The 25,040-nt window shown below is 29.0% G+C and overlaps 1 protein-coding gene, 1 long non-coding RNA gene and 1 other non-coding gene across 7 annotated transcripts in view; 1 reads left to right on the forward strand and 2 right to left on the reverse strand.

The window, feature by feature from the left end:
• LOC129919902 (interaptin) overlaps positions 1–25,040 on the forward strand; it is a 171,313-nt gene that overhangs the window by 128,510 nt on the left and 17,763 nt on the right. For all 4 annotated transcript variants that reach the window (XM_056001005.1, XM_056001004.1, XM_056001006.1 and 1 more), the window contains 4 exons: positions 4,253–4,387; positions 7,238–7,300; positions 7,413–7,520; positions 8,409–8,699. In XM_056001005.1, the coding sequence (XP_055856980.1) occupies positions 4,253–4,387; positions 7,238–7,300; positions 7,413–7,520; positions 8,409–8,699 (597 nt within the window). The remainder of the gene's footprint in view (positions 1–4,252; positions 4,388–7,237; positions 7,301–7,412; positions 7,521–8,408; positions 8,700–25,040) is intronic.
• Positions 1,761–12,952, reverse strand: LOC129919909 (uncharacterized). 2 transcript variants are annotated; one of them, XR_008773138.1, is made up of 3 exons: positions 12,634–12,952; positions 7,052–7,500; positions 1,761–2,087 (listed from the first exon to the last, which is right to left on the reverse strand). It is a non-coding gene; the product is annotated as an uncharacterized LOC129919909 (long non-coding RNA). The 2 variants fall into 2 exon arrangements; XR_008773139.1 differs by lacking the exon at positions 12,634–12,952 and adding an exon at positions 9,955–10,342.
• On the reverse strand, positions 9,632–9,703 carry Trnad-guc (transfer RNA aspartic acid (anticodon GUC)). Its single transcript has one exon. It is a non-coding gene; the product is annotated as a tRNA-Asp (tRNA).

Here is a 25,040-nt window from a genome sequence, read left to right on the forward strand (position 1 = left end):
CTTTAAGCTGTTAAAGTTAAAAGATAAAAAAAAAAACAACAAAAACTGCTTCTAACCATAGTCTCCATCTCCATAATTACCACTTATTCACAATGCGCCATCGTTGTCAGTTAACTACACTTTTCTTGGCTATGCTTGTTTTTCTTTACGGTTTTTGTTTTAGATAAATGTTTAACTGTAATATTTGCCCGGCATTTTTGCAAAGTGCTACACACAATCTTTGTACAGACAGAAATATCATTCATATGTTTTTTTCCCAGTGACAGGTAAGTTTTTTTTTTCTATATGCATATAGTCTGAGAGATAATGTTGAAAATCTCAATCTGTCAGATCAATGACAGGAACAGCATCTGTCAATATTTGTATTACAAAAGCTATCATGATATAAATTTAGAAGATGATATAAATTTAGAAGATTTAGTAGATACCATTTTTAGGCCTCAGGTATTTGTTGAAGTTGAGATATAAAAAAATACTTAAATCCAAGATGGCTGCCATATCGCTTAGAAATGTCATGTTTTTTCTATCTGTAAGATAAAACCTCTTCTCCTAAACTATTACATATTCATTTTTATACAATCTAGTCTGCCTTCAAGCTTACAAACGCTTTGGTATGTTTTGTTTTTTTTTTTTCTTCTCTTCTGTCAGAATTAATTGTTACGTCAGTTGTGGCAACAAATCGCTACGGTTATTAGCTAAGACATTTTTAATTTATATTTACCTGTATCTTAAAGACATTATACGAGATATTCTATGTAATAAAAGTATCTTGTAAGAACAATTTTGCAGACTTTTTGAAATGTTCTCTTGTGTTCTTTTAATATATGTCATGGGAGAGATGAGATCTTTTTTGAATGGAAATGTAATTAAGACAGACCATTTTATTAGTATTATACTTATTTCTATGACAGGTTTCATTACTTTTGATGTCTGTACAAAGTCTGGATGTCTATAAGTTGAAACTAGACACGGTAAATTAATTGGCTGATATATTTGTTATAATTTGACAGAAAATTAATGTGAGAAATGTTAATATGACATAATCAAGAATAAGAAGTTTGCTTTAGATTATGAGTTGTAAAAGCACCTAGGTATAATGCTTCTATAAGACTTTTTGGTGGGAAAAACAATTTTTGGATGCAAATTACTCAACAACCAGACCTCAAAGAACTTTTTGATTTTTAGATATGAAAAGAGCTTAAAGAAACCTTATGATGCCTTACTCGATAGAATTGAAGGAAATGTTTTCAAAATGCATTTTTTTCTGCATTTTTTTTGATTTTTTGTCAAAAATTCGAAAAAAATAAATTTATAATTTTTTTACATAAAAAGATAGGGCTGTTAATTGTGAACTCGTATCTGTGAACCAAAACTTGTTTCAAGACATAAATCCGAAAATATCGGCTTTCGAATAAAAAAAAAATTGGTATTTCGATTGCGAATACCTCAGCAACCACAACTCCAAGAAACTTTTGGTTTGCAGCTATGAATAGAGCTTACAGAGACCTTTCTTTTGATGTCTCACTCAATGGAAAATGGAAATTTTTGAAAATTCCAATTTTTTAGGCAAATTTCCTTGATTTTTTCTCGAAAATCTTAAAAAAATAGATTTGTAATTTTTTCACATTAATAGATAGGCCTAGTCATTGTGAACTCATATCTGCAAACCAAATCTAATTTCAAGACATAAATCCGAAAATATCGACATTCGAATGAAATAAAATTTCGTATGTCTTTTTCGCAAATCAGACGGTATTTGGGTATTAAAGAAACAAAATTGACTTTTTTTAAGGACAAATGATTGTATTTTATTTATTTTATTTGAAAACTCTTAAAAATTCATAAATAAACAATATTTCTTCCATTTTTCAATTTAAAAATACAAATTTCTGCAATAAAACAGAAAATATCAATTAAATATGCCATTCCTATTACAATCCAAATCCACTTAAGATCTTCAACTTTTAATTTTTTATGAACTTTCTTCATTATAAAACCAAAATTTAATTTTTTATTTTTTCCCAAAGCAATTAATTCATAAAAAGTCCTCTTCATCCAAAATTCCATCAATCCACTTGATTGTAATTCTAAAATATGAAAATTTAATAAATTTTTATAAATTGAATTACGATTTATCGAAATAGCTTGTAACATATTTTCAAAAAGTGACAATTCTTTCGACCAACGAAACAATTCTTGACCAAAGAAATTTTGTTGATTTTTATAAAAATGCCATTTTGGATTAATCAAAGCATAGGCATATTTCGTATTTAAATTATCTCGATATTTTGTAAATGTTTCAATGCTTTCTTCACCTAGAAATGAATTTGAAAATTTTTGCATTAGTTTTGGTCTCATTTTGTATAACACTTTATCAATATCAGGTTGATATGTATAGATTTTTAGTCCTGACGATTGAAGATTTTCGAAAGAAAGTATCAAATTTTCTCTTGGTGGTTCGGTCATTAAAGATTGAAGAAATGCATTGTATGAAGTTACCAACATAATTCCCAACCAAAAGATCAGCAAATATATGAATTTTGTAGTGATAGAAGAATTTGGTGATTCAGAGAATGACTGTCCGAGAATTCCGCGTAAACAATCGAAAAAATCACCATTTTTCAAGTCAAAGAAGGTTTGATTCGATCCTGATGTAAATTTAGCAGCTACCTTAAGCGAAACAGATAGCAATATAAACAGCAAAAGTGTTAAAATAAACGACTGCCAATCAAATAGTAACGCAAAAACTTTATAAATAGGAATCTTTGGCTCTACGGGTAACATCACACCCCAATCGTAAACGTTATACGGATATGAAAACCATTCAATTGAATCCTGTCGAATCATCATATGACCGCCAAATATCTCAATTGTTCCATTTAAAACAAGTTCATGAATTGTGTAGACTGAAAGTGAAGTGTTAGCTTTAGATGTATCCAATCTGGCATTGTACCTCTTAGCGAATGTATGAAAAATATGCCCCACATAACCTCCAATTATCCTATCACCTTTATAATTTTCTGAGATGATAATTTCTGGTTCAGCACTTCCAAAAAGTATTGGTAATGTAACACCATGAAAATTCAGCACTTGATGATCTTTAAAAACAATAGGTTCTCTTTTGGTCCATATGATTTCTTCAATTTTTAAACCACCTCCAATATTCTTGAAACGGTAGAAGACTGAAGAAGTTTGAAAATCTTGAAAAACAGCCACAACATTGATCATTCTTTTTCTCCAGCAGAAACTAAAAAGACTATTTAGTTCCGAATTATTTTTGAAAGAATTTCCGAGCACAAAAATCGTTTTCGTAGATCAAATGTTTTGAAGATATTCTGAAAGTTGCTGAAGAAATGAAGAATCAGTTTTTTGAACTATTGTTAGAATATTAATATTGAATGCTGTCTTCAAGTAATACGTAGAATTTCTGTTTGAAGATGAAATCACTGAAGCAGTTGTTAATGAAGTTGAAATATTTCTTAAGAATTCGTCATCAGTTAAATCCGAAAAGAGATGGTCTTTTGATGTTTTGAAAAGAAATATGCTTTCAAATCGATGAGTTTTTTGAAGATTTTCGATGAAGTCCAAAAATTTGAAACCAAAAACATCAGATGTGGCCGAAAAATTGATAGCACACACCGAAACGATAGCAATAAAGCTGGTTGCCTTGTAATTCATTTCGAACATAGTCTTGGAGCAAAAACAGTAACTTCTGTTTTCGAGAACTCGACTTGAAACACTGCCGAAATATCACTGGGGGATTATTTCAGTGGATTATATCTTTTGTACATCTCCAAGCAATTTAGAGTGATTGTTCTATTCTCTTAACACTACTTCCACTAATAGTTTTCATTAAATAAGTTTAATAACAGTCATAATAAAGAAATTTTTGATTATATCGTATAAATTTATAGGAGAAAATGGGGTCAGAAACGGCTCACATGTATTTTTGGTTGATTGTTTTAACTTTTATCATTGTTTTTCTTTTCCCAAAATCATATAAGACTCCATTTAGACTTGCTTATAAAAGTTATCCTGATACAGATTGAACTACACTCTGATAAGAGTGTTTTATAACCATTGATACATGGTTAAAATTATTAATGACAAAAAGCTTATATAGAAGATTTAAAAATGCAATAAAAAAAAATTTATAATTTTTGAAATATCAAAATAGTTTTTATTTATACTTATTTTATTTTTTGATAATAATATTTTTTTTTTCTTAATTTTGTTTTTTTTTTTTTTTCAGATGAAAAAACTCAAGGATATTGAGCGCAATAAAAACAATATTAACATAAATTGCAATATAAATAATAAAAATAAAACGAACAATGATAAATGCTTTATAACGACGACATGTGGCGAAAAGGAATTTCATTCCATGGTAAGTTAATATTCAAAAAAATTCTAAATTACAATCTTTACAATTATCATTAAACCAAAAATCGAATACCTTTATTCAATTTAAAACAATGGAGATTTTTTGGGAATGGTAACGGAGTTACGAATACTAGAGTTATGCGCGACAGAGTTACGCGCGTCAAAGTTACGAAAAAACCGAAGTTACGAAAAACCGAAGTTACGAAAAACCGAAGTTATGAAAGACTGAAGTTACGAGGGCAAAAGACTTGTTCTTGTATATTGTTTTTAAATAAACAGTTTTTGAAAAATTAATTTTCAAAAAAAAAATATGGCTTTTTCGAAAAAAAATAGTTTTGGTTTTTTTTTTAATTTATCGAAAACGACAAGACTTTTTTGGATCCAGTTTTTAGTTTTAGTTTAAAAACAAATAAGAACATTAAATTATCTAATTTAAATTAGCACTAAATTACATAAAATTTTGAAAGAAATAAGTTCGAAATTTATTTTTTCACTTTTTTTTCAAAATTTTGATTTTGAAAACTAATTTTTTCAAAAACTAGTCAAATTAAAAAATACAGGTTTTGGCTTTACAAAACCGTAAAGTACGTTACTTTTGGTGTAACCGTTGATCTTAAATAATTTTTTTCCAAATTAAGTCATTTTTTTTAGAAAATCCCCCCTTCCTTCTAAACAGAGGGGAATAAACACCCCCGTCCCATACAATTTTTTTCTTGCCTTGACTCAACCTATACGCTCTAGCTTTTTGGTACGTTCCTCCAGTATATCGTTCATCTCAATGGTTGCCAACCCAAAAACATCGTTTCATAGCTTTGGTATTCGTAACTCTGGTTTTTCGAAACTTCGGTTTTTCGTAACTTCGGTCTTTCATAACTTCGGTCTTTCATAACTTCGGTTTTTCGTAACTTCGGTTTTTCGTAACTTTGACGCGCGTAACTCCGTCGCGCATAACTCTGGTATTCATAACTTCGTCGGTTTCCCAGATTTTTGTAATGTTGTTCATTAATTGCAATCGAAGATATAAAACCATCCATTTTTTCTCGAGGAGAAGAATATGAGTGGAATAAGTAAAGTAAATGTACTAGATTATAAACTCATGAGTAGTTAACGACTTCAAATGCAACTCGGCTAACATCTTAGATTAGTTTGTGAACCCACTCGAAATCTATGTATCTTCTCGAGAAAAGACCATGAATAGAGCTAGTTGTAAATGTACTAGAATATCTTCTTCTTAACAGATAAGCTCAAAAGGAAAGCGGATAAAATCTTAGCTGAGTAAGGACGGCGATTTCAACGAAAACAATGCAATTAATTTCCATTAACTCGAGCTGAAAAACATATAATTACATTGATATAATAGTAGGATAATGTACTAGATTTTTTTTCTCTTGAATAGTTTACTGTTTCTAATGTAATTTAGTTAATGCTTTATTACACTGGGTTTTATTTTATTAAGTTTGAGGAACTTTTCTGAATGTTTTTAGTGTGCTAAACTCGAATCCGAAATCAAAAATTTTTTATCAGCTCGCTTTTTCGAGATATTCCCATTACAAAATCTGAATAACCGATTTGTTTGGTACTTTTTAAACATTCCTCTAGCTTACAGTAGTTTTTTTTTTCAGGAACAAAAAAAAAAAAATACTTTTCTAGAGGTGTGTAAAATTCGAATCCAAAATCAGAGTTTTTCATTAGCTCGCGTTTTCGAGATATTCCCGTTATGAAATGTGGATAATCGATTTTTTTCTTATGTCCTTTTTAAGCATTTCCTTAGCTTACAGTGGTTTTGTTCCGAAAAAAAGAACACTTTTCTGAATTTTTTGGTTGTGCTAAACTCGAAACCATAATCAGAATTTTTCTATCAGCTCGCGTTTTTCAGATATTTCTGTTATAAAATCTCTATACTAGAGCTGATTGAAAAAAAAAAATGAGGGCAGTTTTGAAATCAACGATGCCAAATTACTAAAAAAAAAATTAAGAAACTTAATAAAACATAAAAGAGGTGCAATTTTGTTTACCAGTGAAAGTTCCTATCTTTTAAAATAATAGTTTTTTGAATTAATTTAAGAAAGGGAGACAAATTTGGGCTACACACACAAATGTCCTGAAGTACATTTATTTTAGTCTTTCAACTTTATGTGTCATGGCTTTGTTTATCATTTTCTCCATTCCAATGAGCAATTCTGTAGAGAGATTCAAAAAAATTACTCAAACTATAGATTTATTTATGTCCCTCGAAATGATGAGAATCAACAAGAACGAAGGTTTTCATTTGAATTCACTTGAGTGATTTTATTGATTTTTAAACTCATGAATTTTTAAATTAGATACTGACGAAGGGTTCAAGCTGTTTTGTCAATATATTTAACTATAGGTACCTACATCAAACTTGCATATTTTATAGGTTTAATGGTTTAAAAATGAATATTTATCCAGAAAAACAATTCTCTTCTTTCTGCTTTCATACAATTAAGATTTTTAATTCTCAATTTGATTTATCACAAAAAAAACTGTCATTCAAAATACCTTAAACCTCATCTTCACTCAATCGAAACGAAAACAGAGACACTCCCAAAAATTGTCTGCCACTCATTTCTTTCAATGCAAACGCGTGTAATCCGAAAATAAATTTAAAAAAAAAATTAAAAAAAACCTTGAAAAATTTGAATACCCTCTCCGATTAAGGTGAAGTTTAATCACGTCGTCAATTTGTCATATTATTTGCATCGATGAGTTTTTCAGGTTGTGCATTCAGCTGTTTCTCCCTTTTCCCCCTCTTTCCATACACTGCCCAAAAATTTAATTTCAAGTTCAACAATAAAAACCTTTTTTTTTATTTTTTTTTATCTCTTCAAAGCCACATGAATTCACTGAACGAATCTTGGAAGCTCATAACGATGTTCATGCCTATAGATCGAAGGTAAGATTGAGTCTTTTTCTATACTTAAGCCTGTCTTAAGCTTCAATCAATCATCAATAAATAGACAATTAATATTATTCTCTTTTTTTTCTGGTTTTCTTTTTTCAAACAGGATCATCATCAGAATTCCGATTCAGATTCGGCGCTCTCATCAGCGCCACCATCCATAAGTCCACAACCACCAGCGACTGGCATGGAACCTGCAGATATATGGCAAACGGTGAGTAAAGCCTTACTTTTCTCGATTTTTGTTTTTTTGTGTGTGTCGATACCCTTCGTGAATATGAATTCACATTCACATCATGCGAAGAAGAGGAGTGTGTTGGCCCCCAGAGAGAGAGATGCCGAAAGTCACCTTCGTCTGGCACATTGATCCCGCGTTATGTTAGTTTATAAGATAGGTGTGCTAAACAAACATGGGTACCTCTTCCACACAGAAGACATATGCGCATGCGCATAGAATTCGGAGACACAATCGAAGGCTTATAAAAGGAAGATTATGTAAATTTATGAGTCTTGAAGGAGAAGACTGTGACTTGGCGGTGGCGTGGGTCTGGAAGTCATTTTCTATCCCTCTCTTCTCGTTACGTCCCGTATCTAAACAAACAAGTTAGTTAAACAGATATGCCCTTTGTCGGCAAAGGTTCCTTTCAAATAGAAGAGAGAGATCTTCATTTATGGTGAGGATCAGCCAGGAATGTCTTGGACCTTTCTGATGAAGCCTCTTTTTACTCTGGAACTGCTTTGACAACGAATTGTGCATTGTATCGTGCGGTTCTCCTTATTTTTTTTTTTTTAAGAATCCTAAACGATGTCCATTATGATCTGTCCCTGATCCCGCATTCTAAATAGATATACGCAAAGAAAAAAGTCCATTCCATTGTTTGCACATCTCGTTATGTCTTGTGGATTCTTTAAGGACTTGTACTAACTTCAAAAAAGGTCTATCTTTATCGCATTTGGTAAAAGAGTTTAAAGATCACAAAGTCTTCTTAAAGTTAGTTTTATCTTATAAGGAAATGTAGGTATGTGGGTTTTTATGTTTATACCCTTTTAAGGAAGTTCGTTTTTTTTTTCAATTTTTTCTTTCTCTCTCTATTTTTTGCAGATAAGAAACTACACAAAAGATATTGAAAAAGTACAAAATGAATTAGATTTCATACAAAAGGAAAATCAATTACTACAAAAGGAATTAAATTTAGCTAAAGAACAAATATTCGAATCGGATAAGACTGCAATTGAGGCCACAAAAAATTTGAAAAATCAACAAAAACTACTCGATCGGATAAAACAATTGGAACAGAAGGAAATTGAGCTACAAGATGAGACACATGAGTTGCGTGAACAAAACGAACTTTTAGAATTTAGGATATTAGAATTAGAAGAAAGCAATGATAAGGTAAGTTTTTTTTTTTAATTTTTTGTCTAAAAATATGCAATGAATATTTAAATTTTCAAATTTACCTGAAAGTAGGCAATTAAAAGGGAAAAAACTTTGTTAGCATCAAAAAGTATGCAAGTATTTTTGTTTGTAAGCTTTCTTAACTCATAAAACTTGTTTTCTAAAATTTTAAAGTATACTTTTGGGCGGGTTTTTGAATTTCAAATTTTGGTTTACTGCTCAAGACAGTTTATTAATTATCTACTTTCTACAAATTCTTCTAAAAATGATAATTTTACTAAGAAAAGCTATATTTCCCTTTAAAGGTCGACTTCTTTTATTAGAAATAATCTGTGGTAGGTATGATAGACGATAGTCATAGATATTTATAGAACAACTTTTATTATTTTTAAAAGCAATAGCTTACAACTTCCCAACTACCTACTTTTAATTCATAATAATTTGTATCTGTTTCTTTTTTTTTTTCTTTATACTAAACTTTGATTACATCATTCACATGGATTTAAATAGCGGGTGCAGCCTTTTTTTTCTTTTCTTTATTCTTTAGTTTTAGTTTTTTGCATTTCGTGTCGTAAAAATTTCCGATTATCACTGATGAAATAATTCTTGTTTCTTAAATTAATACAAAACACGCAATCTATGACTTCCTTGCAAAAAAAAAAAAACAGTCGTTTACACGTTTTATTTTCTTGACACTTTTCTCTTTTCACGTGTTTGCCAACTACTTTATCTCTTACCATAGACAACATTTAACTTATTGTGAATGACGCAAATTCACACCCAGAAAAAAAAAAACAAAACAAATTTACCAACAAAAATAATTTATTAAGTTAGAACAAACCCTTAAAATAAAAAAAAATATTTTTTCTACATGACGAATTTCATAGAAAATATTTTTTTGAAAATAAAAAAAAAAACTTCCATCGTTTCTCCCCGACGGGGAATTGAACCCCGGTCTCCCGCGTGACAGGCGGGGATACTGACCACTATACTATCGAGGATGTTGAAAACTGAGTGTCAGTATATAGAATTATTTTGTGGTACATGTATCAGGGGATTTATAAAATTATGTGAATGAATTTAGTGGTGAATATTTTAATCAGTGATTATTTTTGGTTTGTTTTTTTTTTTTTAAATGAATGAGTACAAGTGAATACAATTAAAATATTTTAGAAATGCATTCATATGAAATGAAGATTTCTTTGGTAAGAATATTGTGAATGTGTAGTTACATTAAAGAAAAAATACATACCTATATTGTGGATATTTCTTCCAGTATGAATAATATTCAAACTTTTTTATATTTTTCGGAAATTTTATTCAGGGACTTGAGGATTTAAAATTTGTTGGCTTTCATGAAATCGGATTGTCAATACCGAATTCAGATTTTCCAGATGATTTCGGATTATTGAATATTCTTTCTTTGCCAGTTTTAGAGGATTTTGTTTTTTTGATTCTGACACAAAAAAATTTGCTATTTAAGAATTTTGAATTTTAAAAATTTTTAACTTTTAAAATTTTTAGTTTTTGATTTTTTTTTAATTGAGTTTTTAATTTAATTTTTTATGAATTTGAGGTTCTTTAATTTGGTCTTGTTTAAGTTATTTATTTTTGGCTCTTGAATGAATTTAAGTTTTAAAAGATTTATGTTTTTAATAAGTTTCTAGATATACTCCAGTCAAAGCGTCGGAAAAAAGGGCCTCACCTTGCGCAGAGAGGCACTGTCTGTTTTTATTTCATGGATCGATAGGGGTATATTTAAAAGGCTTAAGCCCAATTTCTCACCACCTGATCATTCTTTTTAGCGGAGTTATTCACAAAAATGCATTTTTTGGGATATTTCACTTCTAAGCTAATATCTTTGCTCCAGATTGTCGTAGACCAAAAAATAAACATACATTGTCTTCCTTATAATATTTTCTATCGTTGTATGTAATTTCATTGTATTTGAGTGAGTAAATACAAAATGGCAGCCATTTAAAGTCAAATTCTTGTTGTTAAAAAACACATTTTTGTCATTATTTCGAAAAAAGCTTATATCATGATTGACATTTTTCTAACCTATTTTGTAGTCCTGTTTATGTCCTGCATTTTAAAGAAAAAATGAGCTCTTTATCACCAAAGATGGCCGAGCTATTGATAAATGAACGCATGCAAAACCGGTGCGAAAACACCCAAAAATATCGTTTTTTGGGAATAACTCGACATCAGAATGTCCTACGGCAAAAAATAAAGCAATGAATTGTTCGTTACAACATTTTCTATCAATTTAGTGCACATTCTTTTTGTTGAAACAAATAAAAAATAAGTAATATTAAGTCAAAGTGGTTTTTTTGTTTAGCAAACTCTTGCCTTATTATTTTGCAAACGGTGCAAGTATTGGCTATTAAAATAAAATGTTATTGTAGTCCTTTAAATTATCTACAATTGAAAAAAAAATTTAGCTTTCTACGACCCACGGAAGCCGAGTTATTATAATTTTAAGAAAGCATTAATCCGTACGGAAATTCAAAAAAATTTCCCTTGTTTATGATTCGAATACTAGTTGTCAGTGAGAGGGGTTGTTTACATTGTTTCTTGTTATAAGAGAATTTGTCTTGTGTTTTTTCGTTGGTCATTTGGACCTTTTTTAAAAAATTAATTTCTCGGCTCGTGTGGGTCGTAGAGAGCTAATTTTTTTTTTTAAATTGTAGATAATTTAAAGGACTACAATAAAATTTTATTTTAATAGCCAATACTTGCACCGTTTGCAAAATAATAAGGCAAGAGTTTGCTAAACAAAAAAACCACTTTGACTTAATATTACTTATTTTTTATTTGTTTCAACAAAAAGAATGTGCACTAAATTGATAGAAAATGTTGTAACGAACAATTCATTGCTTTCTTTTTTGCCGTAGGACGTTCTGATGTCGAGTTATTTTTTGGTCTACGACAATCTGGAGCAAAGATATTAGCTTAGAAGTGAAATATCCCAAAAAATGCATTTTCGTGAATAACTCCTCTAAAAAGAATGATCAGGTGGTGAGAAATTGGGTTTAAGCCTTTTAAATATACCCCCATCGATCCATGAAATAAAAACAGACAGTGCCTCTCAGCGCAAGGTCAAATGACTGGAGTAATATACGAGTATTTTAAAAACTTTTAAACACTTTTGTTTTTGTAGGTATAATAATAATTTATAACGAACAAATAAACCGTGCGTGGGTTAAAAAATAGTAATATTAAAGTACCTATGCAAGAAAGAGATTTAAAAAAAATTAATTTTGCACTAAACTTAGCTAATGAATTAAGTTATTTAAAAACTGATTTCACGTCAGAAATTGAATTGTTTACATTATTACCAATAAAATTGGATTTTTTATAACAATTATTAAATTATGAATTATGCATCTAAAAAAAAATTGGTCTTCAAACAAAAAATTTGAAAAATAAAAATTATGTAATTCGTTAATTTAGAGACCAAATTCTAGTTCAAATTTAAAAAAATCATGAAATTCAAGTATTTTTTGTTTTACATTTGTAATAAAATTGAACATTTTTAGACAACAATATATATAAAATATTACGGTTACTTACACGTTTCCCTACAAATTTTTTTGGAGAAATTCAAAAATAAATACAAAAAAAACTTTTTATGATAGGTATCCACAACCCACCCTTAATAACGGTGCAAAAATATTTATTTTGTTTTTTATTAAAAATGGGTCTTATCTGCCGCAAAATTAAATTTTTTTTCTTCGAGAAAATTATTAGAAAAACGTAACGTGTATAAAAACTAATATTAACATCAAAAACAAAGTCTTCCCAAAAACAATCTACATACATATTTTATTGGATTTTAAATGTTAAATAAGGAAAAAATTACTTTGTAAACCTTTGAATTGGTATGATGTAAAAACAAACAAATTAAAACAAGAAGTTAAATACTTACCGAAATTATTCATTAAAGAACACGATTTTACTACATACATACATATGTAATAGCATTTTCGTTTTAAAAGTAAGCATCGTCTCAAGAATTTGACTGATTTTTGAACGTTCGTTGGCTGTTATTTTTTTTCCACAATTTCTTGAGGTGCTTCTATCTTGTAGAATTGGTTTGCTGTGATTGATGATATGGATCTTTCTATTAAATTTTCACATTTTTTGGCAAAAACATAAAAAAATGAGTATCTATATTTTTTTATGAGAATTAAATGAAAAGAAAGTGCTTTGAATTCTTTGATAGAAAAAAACAAACAACTGTGTCAGGTAAATAATAAAATTATTGACAATAAGGTGTAAAGTATATGTGTTATATATAGTATATGTGTTTGGCTTAGTGGTTTTTGGTATACTTTTATGTAAGAATGTTGTATTCTGTTCTGGTGGATATTAGGTAGAAATGTTTAAATATTTTTAGTTTAAACTTTGAGTCTTGCAATATTTGACCTTAATTTGTTAAGCAATATTTTAATATTACTGCGGAGAAGGAGGATCACGTATTTGTTCAACTTTATAACTTTTAGACTTGAAATAATTCTTTTGGCTTCCTTTTTTTTTTTGTAAAAAATTCTTATTGTTAAAAATTTGCCATTCCCAAAATATTTTCGAAAGCAAATGTTTATTAAATGAAAGTACCATTCAAAACACAATGATGTAGGTTGCTAATCTTTAAGCTAATAGTTGTCAAAACAAAATTCGATGAAAGTCTATCCGAATACAATCGAACACTTTCACTGATTTGTGTCTATTCACAAATTTATATTTTCTTTAATCTCGAGGTCAAAAAGAAATATACTTCCATTTTAGATTCTCAATCTATTGAATTCTCACAATTAATCATTTCACCCACCAAAAGATGCCTGACCTACTCCAAAGTATCTAGGTGAAGGCTTCAGGGCATCAAAAAAAAAAAAGTCAAAAAAAAGATGAAAAAAAAGTAGGTATAGGTGCACAAAAATAACTAAAGCAGTAAGGTATCTTTACATTAGAGCAAGTTTGTAGTGTAAGGTCTTTAAAAAAATAACAACAACAAGAAAAAATCAAATTTCATTCATTCGAACTTTCAACCGCAGCGCAGCCACTCGCAGGCAAGCGATATCATATAGTCGTCCAATGGCTAGACCAGGGACGGATTTAATCATAAAATTAAAAAAGAATTCAATATGCGTTCTTGAAAAAATTAAATTTCCACTACAAAATTATATAATACATATGTACTTATTGAATCGAGGAGATTAAAACAGGGTTAAAAAAAACTTTGTCGAATTGCGAAGGGCAAAAACATAAACTCAGGTCAAGAAATAACCATAGAAAATATCACCAAAAAGGCCCAGTTTATAAATTTCGGTTAGAATTTCAAAAAAAAAAGTTTAAAAAAGATTTTTTCCCAATTTCTTTGATGATCATGAACTTAGCGAAAAACATGTTGCCATATAAATCCAATTAATAAAATAATTTATGGATAATTTGGCACGAAACCTTTGATTTATATAGTATTATTTTTTGTTTTTGCTTCTTATGATTTTTCGCTAAGTTCATATGAAGTTAGCAAAAACTTCTTTGAGTCAATTGTAACAAAAAATTGTAAACGAAGAAGTTGGAAAATAATAGCTGTGATAAATATTGTTATTTAAGATTTTTACCAGTTTTCGCTCAGTTCATATTTGGAGATAGCAAAATTCCCTGAAATAACCAAAAATTAAAAAAGTAGGCACAACACAAAAATGATCATGTCAACAAAGTTGTAAACTTTACTTCGAACAACCTGAAGTCTTAAATAAAGTGGTTTTTCGCTAACTTCATATGATCCTAGCGAAAAACTTTTAAACTACAAATTTAGTGTAATTCACAAGGTTTTTTTTGTATCACAATACTTGTGTTTCTATTTGTGCTTCTATTTGTGCTTTTTACTATCAGAAATATGGAAATATTTAATACTTGGGTACTCATCTCTTTCATACCAAAGTCCACCCCTGTTTTCCAGGTGCGAACTGTCTTCGGTTTTTTTTTTTTTTTCTTCAAAACCAAAGATAGTACTTTACTAGGTGAACCTCGTGATCAAGAGGTGGTAAAAAGTCGTGACACAACAATGAGGTATAAGTTAGAAGACCAAATAAAAAAAAAAGAAGAATATAACGAAGATTGCCATAGAAAGAGGTTATATCCAGTTTCTTCTTATATACCTTCTAAGAATAAAGTATCACTCTCTGGAGTAGCATCAGCAACCTAAGCTCATCAAATCCAAATGGAAAACTATATCTCTTTCGATATAAAAGTTCTAAACAAAATATGCACTTGGGTCATTTTAGACCAACAAACAAAAAAAAAATAAACAAAACAAAACTGAATAACAATGCCAATGGCAAAGATATTCCTATCGAAAGAAAAAAAACAAGATACATTTTAAGAGCTTAAAAAGATATTTTCCAGCAACAACCACAGAGAGTATAAGTAGGAGAATATTACAAAACGTGACTTTTATACTATTTGATTTGTTTTCCCATTGTTCCTTTTACAAACTTACTTCTTACCTAGGTTAGGTTCGTAAGTACTTTTGTGTATCTTTTTTATTCAAAGTTTAAACGACGAATGAATTTGATTTTCATGAATGAATGAGACAACGCGTAGGTGGTGGGCTATATTTATGGTGGTCCATATAAAGTCCGACTCATGCGGTCCGCATTTAACCCAGCTTGGTCCATAACAACAACAACAACAAAGGGGAGAAACCGAAAGACATATTGACTTAATTAGAACGGATTTGTTTAGCTGCTGTAAAATGGCAGTTAGAGATACTTTTGTATCTAATCCTTTTGATAGGGCAATTTGCATACACAGCGACATTGTATAAAAGTAGTGTTGTCTCTCTGAAGGCGGACTATTTTCTACTATATTTATTACCATCCAATCCTTTTGTAAGTTTGTGTTTAGATATTTGTTTGAGGTCTAATTGGTGTCTTGTGTGTGTAATGTTGCATTGGCGCATTCTTTTAAGTTTTGCGCGGACTTTGAACATGCACAAGGCTTTTATCTAAAAATTTGATCTACAAAAAACCTTTAGCTATTGTTTCTTTTCTGATGTTGGTTTGTGTTGAAAAGCTTGTTGCACATTTTAGATGACTCAAAATTGAATAAAAATATATGTCACGTGAGTCACATTTTAATAGTTCAAGACTAAGTTTTTGTTTTTCTTTACACAAGATAAGACCTGTGGGTGGTAGTTGGACTTTATAATTTATTCAATTTTTTTTTTTTTGTATCCAACACCTGCATGTCATTTTAATTTGATCAAACTAAAAATTACAGAAAAAATTACTTTATATAGAGAAAAGCTTAAGATTATTGAATAAATTTAATTTAACTTAATGCCACTTACACCATACACCACCCACAAGGTATCATGTTGTTTTGATCACTTTACATGGTAAGAGTTGGGTTTGGAAGTTGTATATTGAACTTTTATAAATAAGTCTACGATTAATGGCATTGCCTTTGCAACAAGGTTGGTAATTTATTGAGTTGCTTCAATTAAAAGAATAGACATGGTTGTGTTTGATAAATATGGAAGATGATGATGTTTTGGTTATGGTAGCTGGGTAACGTGATCAGGTGTAAGTGATGATTTTGTTTATTCTGTTAATTTGAATATATTGGTTCATCTTTTTTTTGGTTTGGAAATAATTGAGTGGGATCGAGGTGTTGATCATCTGTTGATTCACACTTTAACTTTTTTTACATATTTTCTTTTTTGAGATATTAATTGTAGGATCCACAAATTTTATTCTAAAACAAAGCAATTTGTAAGAAAAATTATTTACTTTTTAATAATGGCCCAGAAAACACTGAGAATTCAAAAATATTACAAAATAACGGTGTTTGTGGAACGTATTCGTTATTGATTTTTAGAAAGGTTTAAATTTTGGATTTAAAAGCCATTAAAGTAGATTGTTTTTAACTTTACTCAAAAAACACTTTTATAATGTAACTTTTCTATAGCTACATAAAATTTTAATTTGGAGGAAAATACAACAATTACATACAAAAATACAAGAAAAATATAAAATATACACACGTGGGGCCATCTGAGTTTATTTGTGATAACGTGGCTTGAAAAAATTCAATACGTTCCACAAATTTCTTTAAAACTTCTTCATTATCAAAGCCGAATATTCATATATGTATCTCCTTGGTTACAAAAGAAATTAAACAAACGTTCCACAATATTCACTTTCAATGATTGAACAAATGAATACGATCCACAAATTTTGATAAAACAAGCCAAACAAATAATTTGGATTGTTTTTTCATCAATTCGTCGAAATAAAAAAAATAATACGTTCCATAATAGATCAAACCGTCCATGAAAAAGAAGCGAATATTTTTATTGGATAATATTTAATCTTTTTTACGTTTCAAAGGACTAAACTTTTTGAGAAAAAAAAAAAACATGACTAAAATTAAAGGGAATCAAACATCATCCAATCAAAATATAAGAAACTTGGATCATGTAAATATTTTATTTCCCTTCGAACCTAGCTCCAGCCTTAAGTCACTAAAATAATGTTCTACAGTAATTTGTCTCTATTAAATAAAAATACGATCCACAATCCTGTTAACAACTCTTCTTTTCAATGTGAAATTGTGAAAAATTTTCGTATATTCCCTAGAAAATATTTATATTTGCTCTTAAAATTTATCTATTTATCTTCATTAATTTTTAAAATAAACGATAGGTAATAATATTTTGTTTATTTATTGATATGAAGAGTCAACAACATCAGTATCTTATTCGTGTTCACATCATTTCCATCCCCTTGTCATAAAATCATACAAAATTCCCCACATATCACAATCATCGATAATGATCGAACAAACAACATCCAAATCTAATGATATTGATATTGATTTCCCGGATCTAATCAATCAATTTCAATTTTTTTTACTCCCATAGATACTCAAAAATAAATCTTGAAATTCGAAATAATTTTGTCAAGTATCTAGATAGTTTGATCTATAAGAAATTCCTATATGTGCCTTCCTTTTCAATTCAATACGAAACTATTTAAAATTCATCGAGTCTCGATCAACGATCACCTCAGTTTTAGGTATTACATAAATCTTCTATTTCAAAACTATAACAAAGAAATTGATAATAATTCACCGCCATAGAACACCTGGATCGTTTGTTGTTGTTGTTGATCACAATATTCACAACAAAACAAAACATTGATTTCCATTTCAACTCATTCATAATGCATCTAAAAGGTTTTCACTCAATTTTTTTGAGTGAGTTTCTTATTCAAATTTAACTGTGCGCTCGCTCGTGCTCGCAACTTGCACACCTTTCTTCAACCAACTCTCAGATACACGATCAGTTCTCATATGAACGTCGATCGTTGTTGTATCTAAAAATGTGATCCACAAAATCCACGACTCAGAAAATAAAAAAGAGAATTACATCTTTTGCGGCTTAGAAATCACGATTTCGGTTGTTTAGATACTTTTTTTTTTTTTTTTGGTTTGGTTTGAATTGTCAAGTGTCAGTGACCAGGTTTTTTTTTAAGTAGTTGTTGTTGTTTTGATTTGATCCACCTACACACGATCATTCACAAAGTGACAGTATAGTTTGCAAAAAAATTCAGCTTCAAACGTCATTGGAATTCAAAAATGTATCTTCTATTGTGTTTGTTTTAAGAAGAGATACATTATTCTTCTTTTCAAATAATAAAATTTTAACTCATCACATTTTTTTGATTAATGATGATGGAATACGATTATGTTTTTGAATTAACCGCCTTAAGGTGCGATCTGATGTTATTAATGCTGCAAATAGTGTTGGTGGTATTAACAAGACAAAATTGATGCGATGACGCGATGAAGTGAAGATCAATTTTTGATGATTTTGATTATGATCATTTAGCCAAAAAATAATTGAGTTAACAAGTTGATTTTATTCACCAATAATAACAACAACAAGAAAATCAAGTGAATTTATAGAAGATATACAAAATCGTGTTTCCTTCTTTTTATTGAAATTTTTATATCGACTTCGTTCAAAAGAGTGAAGATTAAATACAAAATAAAAAAACGTGATTATCTTAGAAGAGTAACCAAAAAAAGTTACTTCAATTAAGATAAATTTTTGTGAATATCAATTATTCTCAACAAAATCCACAAGATACTGCGCTTCTTTCCAAAAGTTTCCAATCAAACAGAGACGAGGGTTTGAAAAAAGATGCTGTGCAATGAGGATTTTATTACCACAGTAAGTTTGATTTAAATTTTTTTCTTTGTTGTACTCTTTGTAATCCATAGGTTTAGAGGGGTTAATTGTAAGATAACCTTAGTCCTAAATTCAAAGATTCATAGATGAGGTTTTGCCAGTGTCGGATTTATTATGGATGAGGAAAATAATGAATACGTTCCACATGGTTTATATTCATTTTTTTAATCAATTTTTTTTAACTGGATTAGGTTTCTTATCAGGATTAAAAAAAAAAATACGTTCCACAATCCACAAAAGAAAACAAATGCACCCCAAAACTTTGGTATTGATTTTTTTTCTTGTAAAATTATTTAGTCTTAATAAATTTGGTAAACTTTGTCTTCAGATAGCATAGGTAGGAAAAGATTTAATATAAATTCCACAATATTATTTCGCTGCAGTGAAATGAAAAAAAAAAACTAAGATCCACAGTTTTTTGTTGTAGTTTCTCTAAAAATAAAGCTCAAAAAAACATTTTAACTTCGATATTTTTGTCATTTCTTCACCAAAAAAATAAAAAAAGTTACCTATGTATGTTCCACAAAAATATTCATGGTTCGCACCAAATACGTTCCACAATTAAATTATCGGTTTCTTTTTAACCAAAAGTAATAAATCTGCATTAAATTGACAACTCTTCATTAATACAAATACATTTAACGTTCCACAATTGCTTCCACATTCCACAAATGAAAGAATACACAATGCGTTCCACATTTGTTAATATGATTTTATTGCTTCAAATCAAAGTGACTAAAGTTACAAAACTTCGATAGAAATGAAATATTCATATAAAATTAATGTAGTGAAATTTTTAACTTTACGATCCACAACCTCTATTTCAGCTTTCCAAGACTATTGCAGTTTTTTTTTCTTCCATTTACAAGATCAAAAAGTCATTATATAGGCTGTAATACGTTGTGGACTGCGTTAATTTTTCTATTCCATATTATCTCAGAACTAAGATTATTAGTTTATTTGCAAAGCGAAAAAAATTTGTAGAACGTAATTCTTTTTGGTCAAAATATCAAAATTTGTGGGCGTTTTCAAATAGATAATAGTAATGTAACATTGAATTATAAAATTACTTCAAATGCCCCAGTTAATCCAACCCTGAGACAGTAGAAATTACAAACAAAAAATCCGTAGGTAAATTTATTTATACAAAATTTAACATTTAAAAGCAATTGAGATGTCTGTGGAGGTTTTTTATTTGATGGTCGTCTATAGTCGTCGTGGTCGTCCCATTGTGTCTACCTAATGACTTCAAGAGTTTGTTCTTGTTGTTGATGCAATAAATTTGACAAATGCGGGCTTGAGAGATGTGGGGTGATTTATTGACATTTACAATTTATTCAAGTTTTCATTGTTGTACACTGAAAGATGGAGATGTAATTTATATAATTTTTTCAAAAACTTGCATTTAAAGATGCAACAAATTGGGTTGAATAGGTAAAATAAAATTTGTATTTTATTCAATTAGAATGTAAAAGGCAAGTAACGCATTTTGATGTATAAATCAGAGTTTAAACAAGGTTTCAAATATGGCTCTTGTAAGGAGAGACAAATAAATGCCACTTCATTTTGTTATTATTTCTCGTTATTTTTTCACTCGTGAAAAAGACATCCAACAAGCTAAGAAATCAAACAAAAGATGACACATAATTTTGAAATAAAACAAAATCAATTCAATCATTGACCATTTGAAACATTGTATGATTCACAGAGGATCAAATTTGGGTAGTTGATCCTATCGGATTAAATTTTTGGGTTGCATTCTTTCAACATGAGTCAAAGATTCATTAGAAAATGTAGGTACCTAGCTATCAGAAATAAATGTATACTGAATAGAATATTAATTAGTTTTATGCCATTATTAAAAGACAGTCGTAAAATTTTGTGTTTGATTGATGCGGGTTGCAAAATAAAATCGGAGTTCGATTTCAAAGAAATAAAGGTTGATTAATACTATACCTATACCTACTGAGTTTTCGAAAAAGTGATATAAATTCTATAATTTTATTAGTTTAATTGGGTTTCGGGACAAAAATTTATGTTTTAATTTTTTATTTTACATAAACTAACTAAATTGACCAAAAAAGCCCAATTAAACTAATGAAATTATCAAATTATAAAGAATTGGTCACAAACACAAACTTGATATAAATTCTTTTTTTTTTCAGCCTTTTCCATCGCCACATTTTTTTCCCTTGTAAAAACAACCTTTTCCATAAAAAACTATGGCTTATATTCTTGCCATTCTTTATTTTCTATTGTCACATTTATATTTGATTTCGATCGGGTACTATTTTCTAAAACAGATTTTTGGCAATAATTATATTTCCTTATGACTTGGAACAAACAAAAAAACACCCTTTCACCCAAAGGCTTCTTTTATTCACGGTTCGCATGACAAAAAAATCTTTTATATTAATTTTTTTTAACGTACTACTCTTAACATTGTCTTTTTAGAAAGAAAGAAATTAATCCCTCTTCGAAAAAACACTCTTTCATCATATCTAAAACAAAACATAATTGGCAATTTTATTGATATGGCAAAGACAATATTTACATTTTTTTAGCGTACCAATTAGCTATACCATAATTTTTTTTTGGCTTATCACAGATTTTCTTTCTTAAAAAAACACCCTTTTTTATTTAAAATATTTTTACCAATTCTTCATTGGGACACCGCTTTTTTCATAATTTTTTTTTTTTACTATTTAAAAATCACACATTTTCGCAAAAACAACAGCCTTTCACAAAAGAAAATATTGGAGACTCTTTAGATTCTTAGTTTATAACAAGCTCAACATTTTTACCAAATTTAAAAAATAAAAAAAAATTCACGAAAATTTGACCCCACAAAAAAATACCTTTTCACCAAAAATACTTTTAATAACTTTTTGATTTTGGAATGATATCGATTTTTTTGCCAAAATGCACGAACTTAACTTTGGTAAATATGTGGTTTAGACCAATTTATACAACAGCATTCGGATAGTTCTTGATTTTTTTTTCGAGAGGGCGTGATTTTAGTAAATTCTATAGAAACTATAACCAGCGGAGAAGTAAGATGCTTCCAACGAAACCTCATTTATAAAATTGTAATAAGTTATTTAGATGTTATCTGGGAACATACATGCTCACATACATGCAAATCTATTAGAAACACAACTCTCAATTATATTTTCTTTGAATTCAAGTATTTTGCTTACCTACAACATACTCCACATCCATAAAAAATGATTATAACAACTATACAATACACGTTTTGGTCCTTTCAAACAATTTAGCAATTACTTTAGGCTTATTTTTTGACAATAAAAGACGTAACATAGATCTATTCTTAATTTATTGTCAGGAAGTTGTATATTTTTGTCTACCAAATCAATTGCCATTGTTTGGCACGAATGCAAAAAATTAATAATTGGAATTTAATTACGTTTTTTTTTTCGATAAAAAGGTATAATTACATATTGAACAATTGACCTGATTTAAGTATTCTTAAATTGCTTTATAATTTCCTCGAAGAAATTTTTGTTTACACATTTCATCAGTATGTGCAAATTTACATTCTTAACAACGCCATGAGTAGTGGGATTATACGTTAACAAATATTTCACTCGTTTACTTCAACTCTCACTCATATTTTTTTTTTGCTATCTCGTTCAACAAATATTTGCACTAAATGTTTAAATTTGTTTTTTGTCTGTCTTCAGATCGTTTATTATTCAAATGGACTGAAGGAAATGACGACATTATCAAAACAAACATTTTTTTTATAAATAAATATCTATTACTCTGACGGTATAATAAAATCAGAATCTATTTCAAATAAGTGTCTACCCATCTTTATGAAGTTACCAGGCAAAAATTTGAGGTGTCAAGAAAAAAAAAAAAAAATTAAAAACAAAATTAAAATTTGCAAACCAAATCAGAAATATTAAAGATTTAATAAAAAATGCAAAGCACAAAACTAAACATTAATATTCAAATGCATTTTGGTTTTAAAATTGATAAGTTATATTCAGCGAATGTATTGCAGGTGTATTTAAAGTTAATTCTTTTAAACATTTGACTATTCAATTATTCAACAATCAAATATGAAATCGATCAAGGCGTTGACTCGCTGACGTAAAATGACGTCAAAAATTTTGCAAAGTGTGTCGTGTTGTGTGATCATGCAAAAAAATCATGTCAACGTGTTAACGGGTACTCGCACTGACATACTGGGTACGGTCATTGACGGTTGATAGAGTATGAAGAAAAAGTTTTTGGTAACGTCAAAGCGTCAACGTGTTAACTTATTTCGTTGGCCGTTAATACTAGCTTTAGTTATTAACTCTCTTAAATTGCTAATTTAACAAAAAAAAAAAAAAAATGGTTTTGTCAAAGAAGTCTCTTTTTCATAAAATTTTGTTCTTGAAAAATGTCTATCTAAGAAGGATTCCTTCGTATTTATCTTCCTCTGCCATTTTATGTTCGTTTACTGTATTTTTGGCTCTTAGCTTTCCCTAAGGCTTTAATAAATGTTCATTAAGGTTTAAGTTTTGACTAGGTACTGGCCAAGAAGACAATACAAATATTCCTAAGAAATTCAGAAGTTCCCGGCAGAGTTTGACATAAAGCGTTATCTTGCATTAAAGGGAATTCTTTTCGAATAAACAAAAGCTATGACGAAATCCCCTAGAATATCGAAGATGTACCGAATCTCCTTCACGACAGCCAGAATATTTTTAGTTCCTTCTCTCCCAGAACTTTTTCACATGGATGAAGAAAATTAAACTTTTTAGTGTTTTAAACTTTTATCAATTTTTTTAAATTATTTTCCTTCGTGGAACGCATTGGTAAAAGTAAAGTCTATGATTTTCGATGCATTTTTTTGATTAAATTATTTTCCAACATAGCTTCCACAATTTATCACACAAAATACTGCACGAATGCTTCATTTTAAGTTCAAAACACACTCTTTGTAAAATGAATTGAATACGTTCCACAACATTTTTTGGTCCATTAAATTAAATTCTGAAAATATCAGTCTTTATTAAAAAAATGTGAAAAAACTATGTGGAACAAAAGTATGTCAATGTTATAGATTTGAAGCAAATGCTTATTAATATCTCCAACTTCATCTCTTGTACTATTATTGATTCAATTTTTAAATCGCAAATATATAATTAATGTTAAAAATTAAGATTGAATAACAATTGACCGATTGTCATATGATTTACGTCCCACAATCCACCATCAATTGCTCACTTAAATAAATTGAGGACTACTGTCTAAATAATGTTGGTTTTGATCGACAATTATAAATTGATTTTTTTTTTTTGTATTTTGCAATAAATTAAGGAATGCTGCAGTGTCATTTAAATGTTTTAAAGCAATTTTTTTTAATTTCCAATATAGCTACAACAAATCACATTCACATTCTTCTCTAAATGTTTCAGTTTTGCCATTTTTATATGAAAACATGAGAAAATAGAATAAAAAAGAGGTAGAAGTTGTGCGAAATTAGTTTTACCTTGCAATCAATTCTAACCTTGAAGTTTGGTCGTATTAAAATGGTTAAATTATGTTCTTAAAAAATTCTATTTCGTTTCAGACTTTGCCGTCTAAGCTAATTAAGTTCTAATCAATTAATTACTCAAGTTCAAGGTTATTTATCTACTTGCTTGCATGTTTATTTTTTTTAAATGAAATTAAATCATTTAATAAACAAAATACCGACCTACTTAAAGTCTATACTTGACGGCTTTTTTTTTGTTGCCCCAGCTTTGAACTATAAGTTCTATTATATTCTAAGCAATAATAAAAAAAATCGTCCAACCTTAATGACATGAAACTTCAACATCAGTCAAGGCGTGTGTTAGTTTGTTTTGGTTTAGAATAGATTCATTCAATAGAATTACCCTGATTCCCACATACTCACATAGTGAAGTAGTCACTACTTGAACTTATGGAGATTTTGTTTACATTTAACTGCGTATAGAGACTTTCTCTATGTGTGTTTTTTTTCTCAATGAGTCTATCTAAAAAGTCTATAGGTAATCAAGATATCATACAATAGAATCACTGTGAATGAC

Source organism: Episyrphus balteatus, chromosome 4 (genome assembly GCF_945859705.1).
Source record: "Episyrphus balteatus chromosome 4, idEpiBalt1.1, whole genome shotgun sequence".
NCBI lineage: Eukaryota > Metazoa > Arthropoda > Insecta > Diptera > Syrphidae > Episyrphus > Episyrphus balteatus.